At 41.0% G+C, this 7,298-nt stretch overlaps 1 protein-coding gene across 1 annotated transcript in view; it reads right to left on the reverse strand.

Moving 5' to 3' along the window:
* The window catches only part of slc18a2 (solute carrier family 18 (vesicular monoamine transporter), member 2), a 59,142-nt gene that overhangs the window by 29,884 nt on the left and 21,960 nt on the right, over positions 1-7,298 (reverse strand). The window contains exons 3-5 of the mRNA XM_015391057.1: positions 5,838-5,896; positions 5,655-5,738; positions 3,163-3,255 (exon numbers count right to left, since the gene is read on the reverse strand). Coding sequence (XP_015246543.1) covers positions 3,163-3,255; positions 5,655-5,738; positions 5,838-5,896 — 236 coding nt within the window. The remainder of the gene's footprint in view (positions 1-3,162; positions 3,256-5,654; positions 5,739-5,837; positions 5,897-7,298) is intronic.

Raw genomic sequence — 7,298 nt, forward strand, 5'->3', positions numbered from 1 at the left:
TAAGACAAATTAACATTATTGGTTTGTGGTTTTGCCCAATGAATCATAAAACAAATCAATTAAGGCTAGGCTTAAAACTTTCCTTTTTGATAAAGCTTATAGTTAGAGTGGCTCAGGTTATCCTGAGCTATCTCTATAGTTATGCTGCTATAGGCTTAGACTGCTGGAGGACATAGGGACCCCCATTTCATCATTCTGCTTCATTCTATCTCTATTCTCCCACTCTGCAGAATCTCTTAGTTCAATCTCTAACGTTCTGCTCTCATAGTAGCTTCATCTGGTCTGGCTGTGACTCCATCCTGGAGATAAATATCAGCTGTGCTGCTGCCATCAACACCTTTTTTTATAGATGTTTGAGCTCAGCCTGTTTTCCAGTGTAGTCCTGCTTTTCTGACTGTGACTAACTGGATGTGCTGTTTTCGTCCTCTGACATGGGAGCTGGCTCAGAGCTCGTCTGCCTGGCTGTGTGTTTCCTGGAAGGGGCCTCCTGTGGAGCTGGTAGACAATTTCCTTTTGTATGTCTGCTTTTGTCTCCTCAACCCCAGTCAGCCTCGGCCGCTCACACTGAGCCTGGTTCTGCTGAAGGTTTCTTCCTGTTAAAAGGGAGTTTTTCCTCTCCACTGTCGATACAAGCATACTTAGTCTGAGGAATTGCTGAAGAATCAACTGGTTTTCCTTAGATAGAAAACTTTGAATCAAATTGACTGGATGATCTGATGAACTGTAAAGTGCCTTGAGATGACATGTGTTGTGAATTGGCGCTATAGAAATAAAATGCATTGAATTTCATTGACTGCATCCAGTATTTTCCATTTCTTTCTATTAATTATGATCACACATTTAAAGGGGGAAATATGAGGTTTTATTGTGGAGGATTGTGGCTTTATTTACCAAATGAACTTGAACTAGTTCATTTATAGGTTTGTGACATTTTTGAAAAAGTGAACTATGAACATGATCTAGTTAATTTTCATCTGTGTGAACTGAACTTTAACCATGTTCTTTTTAACTATGAACGGAACAACATTGGCTAGCTCCGTAGTCATGGTGTATTTTTGAGGCTGTGCAGTTATTTATTTCAGTTGTTTCAGACTGAGGGCAGAAGAAGCTAAAATTGTTCATCATGGTTTAATCTCTTTGTATGAAGAAAGTCCAGTAATAAGGTAAGGGCTGAGTTAGAATGTTGCATTTTCTTTCCATTGCCATCAGAGGTTGATGTGTGGCTTTTATGGACAGACATCTGCAGACGGGCTTTCTACACACCTGCCACTCATCTTTTCATCACCTGGAGTACACTATATAACTAGTCTTTTAAATACTGTATCTAGCAGACATGGCTACCAGCTTGCAAACAGTATTGATTGAGCACAATTGTGCCACTTATTGGCTCACAGGAGTTAAACTCTCTGTAGTAATACCCGCGCTTGAGGATATGTTATAGTGCGCTATCAAAAATGTTCTGATGGGACTTCAGTTATTACAAAGCATGAGTAAATCATGAAAGCACCACATATTATATTTTAATAGATTACATGAAAACGGTAGGATACTTTTGCTTGACTTTTAGTTGTCCACCTACAATTTAAGAATGAATTGGCTGGAAAAACAACCAGTCTAGTTGGTTAACCCAATATATTGGTTAGAAACTGACCAAGCTACTGGTCTCAGATAAACCAATTAAAATCAGTTCAGTTTATTGACATAGCGTCAATTCACAGCACATGTCCTCTGGAGGCGCTTTACAGTTCACTGGATCATACAGTCAAATTGGTTCAAAGTTTTCTTTTTTGAGTTTTTACGGCACTAGTGGTTGTTTTTTTCAACAGTTGGCTGAAAGGGAAAAGGGGTATGAGAGAGGGGGCGAGACATGCGGCAAAGGACCACATGACAGATTCGAACGCGGGTCAGCCAGATCGAGGACTAAGGCCTCCGTACATGGGTCATGCGCGCTAATCACTGCGCCATCTGACTTGAAGGCAATCCTTCACACCAAGCCTGCTTGTAGCGACAGTGGAGAGAAAAAAACTCCCTTTTAACAGGAAGAAACCTCCAGCAGAACCAGGCTCAGGGTGAGTGACCATCTACTGAGGCCGACTGGGGTTCAATTGGTAAAACAAACAACTAATAAACATGGTAACTGATGGTTTACTACTCTGACTGTTTAGCTGTAGTCCAGTGAGTGTCTAATAGGTATGGACCTAGGGAACAATTACAGTGCTGTGTTCATGTGCAGCATGATAATCCCTCCAAGAAGCAGGGACAGTGGTGTTGGATTAAGGAGTTTGTGTCATGATCTTGGAACTGATGGCTGACCCACTTGCTCACTCCATTCACCTCTCTAACTGCCCAGTTGTTTATTACCACTCGTCTAATCCACCTGCTCCTGCTACTATTTATACGTCTCAATCCCAGCCATCTTTGCCAGGTTATTGATGCTATTGCTCTTGTTCTAGTGCTCGTTCTTGGGGAACAGTGGGGAGAAGGTTTTTAGCATTTGGTAGTGTTTCTGAGTTTCTGATCCTGTTCTGCCTCTCAACCTCTGCGCCTGTCTGTTCCTGTCTAAATGTTCAGCCTTTATTAGCCTGGTTGGTAGCATCTCGTTGGTAGTCCACCAGCTGGATTCTACCTCATTCTCTGATGATGGAGTAAACTGTTAAACCAGGTTAGTAACTCTCATAGATGATTATCCTTAGTCAGATTTTTTTTTGTCTCTTATCTATATTTTTCTCCAACCACAGTTTTCAGTAATGGGCGGTTCCCTAGCTGCTGACCGCGCTGATCCAAAGCCTCGTTCCGTTGTATTATTAAACACTTTAAATTATCCCACTGTCTGTCTTGCCCAGAATACTGGGTCTTTCTTTCCTGAGTCATGACATCCTTGCTACCAGAGGGTTGTAAGTTCAAGCCCTGGTCCTGGTTTTAATGTTGTTACACGTATCTACCAATTTTTTGGTCAAAGGTACTGATCAGTTTTAGTTTTCCCTTTTACCAAATTAGATTGGTTGTTTGGACACATAACTACCAACCAGGATAATAAATATTATTAATAATATTAAACCAGTTTTCGGTTCGTGTTGCTCAATCTGTTTTTAGGGCTCAGTGTAATCATCATGGCTATGGATGTGACTGAAGCTTCTGAAACAAGAACAGATTTCCACATACCTAACACTCCAAGCGCCAGACCTCCCAAGGCGATCCCGATAGCGTGACCTCTCTCCTCATCATCCGTGTACACACTAGCCAGCATCCCCATGCCTACAAACACACAGTGTAGCACAGTCTACACTGAACATTGCCAAAACAGGGAAGGTGAAATTGTAATGTGATATGTATTTCACTGGGTCCGGTTCCTGGACCTGCACTCATAAATGCCAATTGGATGGAGAATCTCAGTGCAGCTTTTGTTTTCTCCAGCATCAAGGCAGAGCTTTGGCCGTTTCTCTCCTCAAAAACAATTCAAAACATCCTGATACAAGCCAATCAAAAAAAAAAAAAAAAAAAAAAAACTCCTAGATGAACGACCGACCAATGAAATCTGTGAAGAAAAACCACACAAGAAAATATTTAACAAGTTCAAAACTTGTCTGTAGATTTGATTGGGCATCATTTTTGTTTATGATCAAACCTGTACAATGACTCACATTCAGGGAAACCTAAGTCAGTGTTTGGATTGGACAGCCCCTGGAAAAGAGAGCTTCTACTATTTTGTTAGGAAAATTTATCTTCCATTTGCAGGAGATGCTTTCTACCTTCTGTTTAGCATGAGCATTTCTATGCAGGACCAAAACTGACACAAGAAGACAGGCAGAAATAAATTAATTGCCAAAAAGTATGATTAATTTGATACTTTTAAAAATATTTCTTCATTCATTCATTAATTCATCCATTTTATCACTCACTCACTCATCCATTCATTCATTAATTTACTCATTCACTCATTAATTAATCAATTAATTAATGAATTTGCCCACTCACTCACACACTCATCCATTCATTCACTCATTCTCTAATTAAGTAATTAATTAATAACTTAATTAGCTTACTCCAGATTCCAGAGAACACCAGAATAAGTAGAAGAGCTTGGAAAAACACATAACGATAAAGTTGGCTGGATGCTGATGAAACAAATGCAGCAATTTGGTGAACATGAAGGTAAATGTTTAACCAAGTCAGTGTCTGAATGATGCCATAATGCTGGGAGTGCGGCTGAGGAGGACAGAGAGGTGGAGGCTGGCCCTGACCAGTCCCATCGCCACAGACTCTACCTGGTCATCCTAAAGCAACTTTGAAATAGGACATGAATCCTTCCGTTCATTCATGGAGATCTTCTCCCTATAACTCTTGTAGAAACTTGCACACAAAGAAGAGAGCATCCATCCAGAGGTGTGCAGGTCCACTCTCTCTTTGGTACATGATTCAGACACGTCCACCAACAAAGCTGAATAAACTCATCCTCAGCTTGACTTACTGAGCGGTGAGGAGGTGGATCTGGATAATTTTTAATAATTCTGTAGTAAAATATTGGTTGCCCTGATCTTTTAATTGTGTTTTATGAGTGGTGGGGGTCAGTGGTAGGTTTTTTTTAACCCTGTAAAGAGTGGCTGCCTTCAGCCATAGTTTAGACTCCAAATCCAACTGTCATGGAGTTTTTGCCTTGCCCTTATCTGCTCTGTCAGTTTTATTTTTGCCCTCATTTCCTGGATTCTGCTGCTTTTGTGAACTTGGACTGTGTTACTGACCTTGGCTGGGATTCTCCTCCGGTACCTCTTTGGCTCTCGGATCTTCTGGTCTGTCAACCTGGTTCTGATTCAACTTCTGCACTGGATATTACCTCACGGACACTATTGCCTCCTCAGCGTCGGCTGGTGGTCTGAGCTTTGGAAGTGGCTACTGCTGCAAGCGGTGGACAATCACCCTCCCGGATTCCTCTCCTTCCTCTGGGATCTGACTGAACTCTAAACCAGGTCAGAGACTTTTCTTTCTAGTCGTGATCAGCCCGACATTCTAGTCACTGACCTGAGTTTTTCTATCCCTGCAGAGAATCCGGTTATCCGCCCCACTGACGACCAGCCGCTTGCCGTATTGTTTAAATAAAACCTGTTTGAAAATCGTCCAGACCCATCTGCCTGAATATTGGATCCATGGTTCTGAGGATGTGACACCACCTTGCTCTCCAACTGTCCCTACCTTTTCCAAGGAGCCTGGGGAAATTCTCAGCAGAATCCAACAAAAATGGCGCCCCCCTTAGTTCTAGCTGGGAAACTTGTCTACTATTGTGAAAAAAAAGGAAAAAACTAAGGAAAAGTCCAGCGATGCAGCGATATCTAACCAACCATAGGGGTGAAACGTTGCCCAAATCATTTTATGCATGATGTAGAAATGCATACAGAAAAAATTATTTAATAAAAAAATGAATTAACAAATAAATAAATCTGCATCTTCAAAGCTTTATACTCACAGTTAATATCATAACATAAATATGTTTTTTTAATGAAATCTACCGGCTTATAATTTGCCAAACACTTAAAACTTTCTTCAGTGAAAAGTGATAATTTAATATCTAATAATAATATTTTCTCAATGTTCTGCTTTAGTGGTAACGCGATAAAACTATAGACAAATAGTCATTACTAAATCAAAAGAAAGGACATTACCAGCCACTGATGAACAGGAGGAGCCGACACCTTGAAGCGACCTGGCTAAGAACAGCAAAGTGTAGCTGGACGAGAAGGCGAACACTTCACAATAGAAAAAACACAGAGATATAAAGAAGAAACCATCAGTGTTGAGGCAGGAGGGGTCACTTTCTGATGCTTCAGATTGTTGATTAAACTTACTGATGGTAGACAGGAACATAATGCAGAAGCCAACAAATATTGGTAGTTGGTATCCAATTCTATAGGGCAGAGGAAAGAAAAGACTTATGTTGATGGTGGTAATATACTGTACATCTTTTTTGAAGTTGTGGATATTTATTAACTTCATGGAGACTTAAAATTAAGAAAAGCAGCTAAGAAACCTATTTTAAAAAGCAGAGATTTTGATCTGAGAATGAAGCGACATATGAGAAATCTCTACGAATCTCCAAGATGCTTTATAAGATCTGCACTGAATTTTGTGTGCTTACTGTTGATCCCCTGTTCAACACAATGGCATTGTAAGTTGATGACATCAATGAAGCCCCACCCACTGAAATCAAAGTAAGTTTGTGCATTGAATTACCTATTGGTCACATTCATCGGCTGCAACAAACTAACTGCTGGAGGCTGCAGCAGCAAACACCAGCAGTGGAAACAAACCCTATGTTTTAAGTGAAAAAAAAAAAAAAAAGAAAATTCAGAGCAGCTAAAAACTAATTTATGTTTCAAACATCTTCTCAAACTCTTGTCGGTCTCAAGTTCCCCAACCCTCTTTAACAGTTCAATCTCATGTAAATTACCCATTAGGAATGACCACTGCAGGCTAACATGTCCCCCATTTAAGCCGGGCATACACTGTGCGAAATCATTGCACTCAGCTGTAGCTCACACTGTATTACGAAACCGCAGGGTTTGAAAGTTCACAGCTCACAATGATTGTTCTCACACTGTGCAACGCTCTGATGCGATCTACCTGCTCACACTGTACGTCTAAAACCCAGGTGGGGCTTAGCTCCGCAGTGAGATGGTGCTACTCAGACTCGTCTGTCCGGAAGCCAAATGAATAGAAGAGGAATATGAAGCTCACTTGAGTGAAATGCACTGCCTTGGCAATTTGTACAATTTTGTGCTGAAAGCCCTAAAAAGAAAAGGTGACAAAGTATTTAAATAAAGACATGCGCAAACGGGGCTACTATGCTAGTGTGTTTTTGTCTGACAGGAAGAAGAAGATGAAGGCGAATCCTTGTTTGCGCACTAAGCGATTTACCCACAACAACCTTACGACGGCCGACTGAATTTCAAACATGTTTGATTTTCTCCCAACCTTAGGATTCCTGATCGGGAGGTGGTCGTGAGAGGCTGATCACCCCTCATTATCTCCTGTATACTACACAATGCACCATCAGGATGAAAGTCGGGCCGATTGACTAATTCTCGCATGACTGGGAAATCGGCCCATAAAGGGAAAGAAATCGTACAGTGTATGCCCGGCTTTATACTACCCCTCTGAAACTGATTCATGCTGAGTTTGGACCAAGCTTAGATCACACACTCTAAGCTTGGCTGGGCACACACTCAAAAATGTTTGAAATTGAATTAGCTCTCGGGAGGTTTTGGTGGGTATGTCCTGCTGTTGAAGCAGAACTATAAGCTGATTTA

This window comes from Cyprinodon variegatus, unplaced genomic scaffold (assembly GCF_000732505.1).
Source record: "Cyprinodon variegatus isolate N-32 unplaced genomic scaffold, C_variegatus-1.0 Scaffold523, whole genome shotgun sequence".
Lineage (NCBI taxonomy): Eukaryota > Metazoa > Chordata > Actinopteri > Cyprinodontiformes > Cyprinodontidae > Cyprinodon > Cyprinodon variegatus.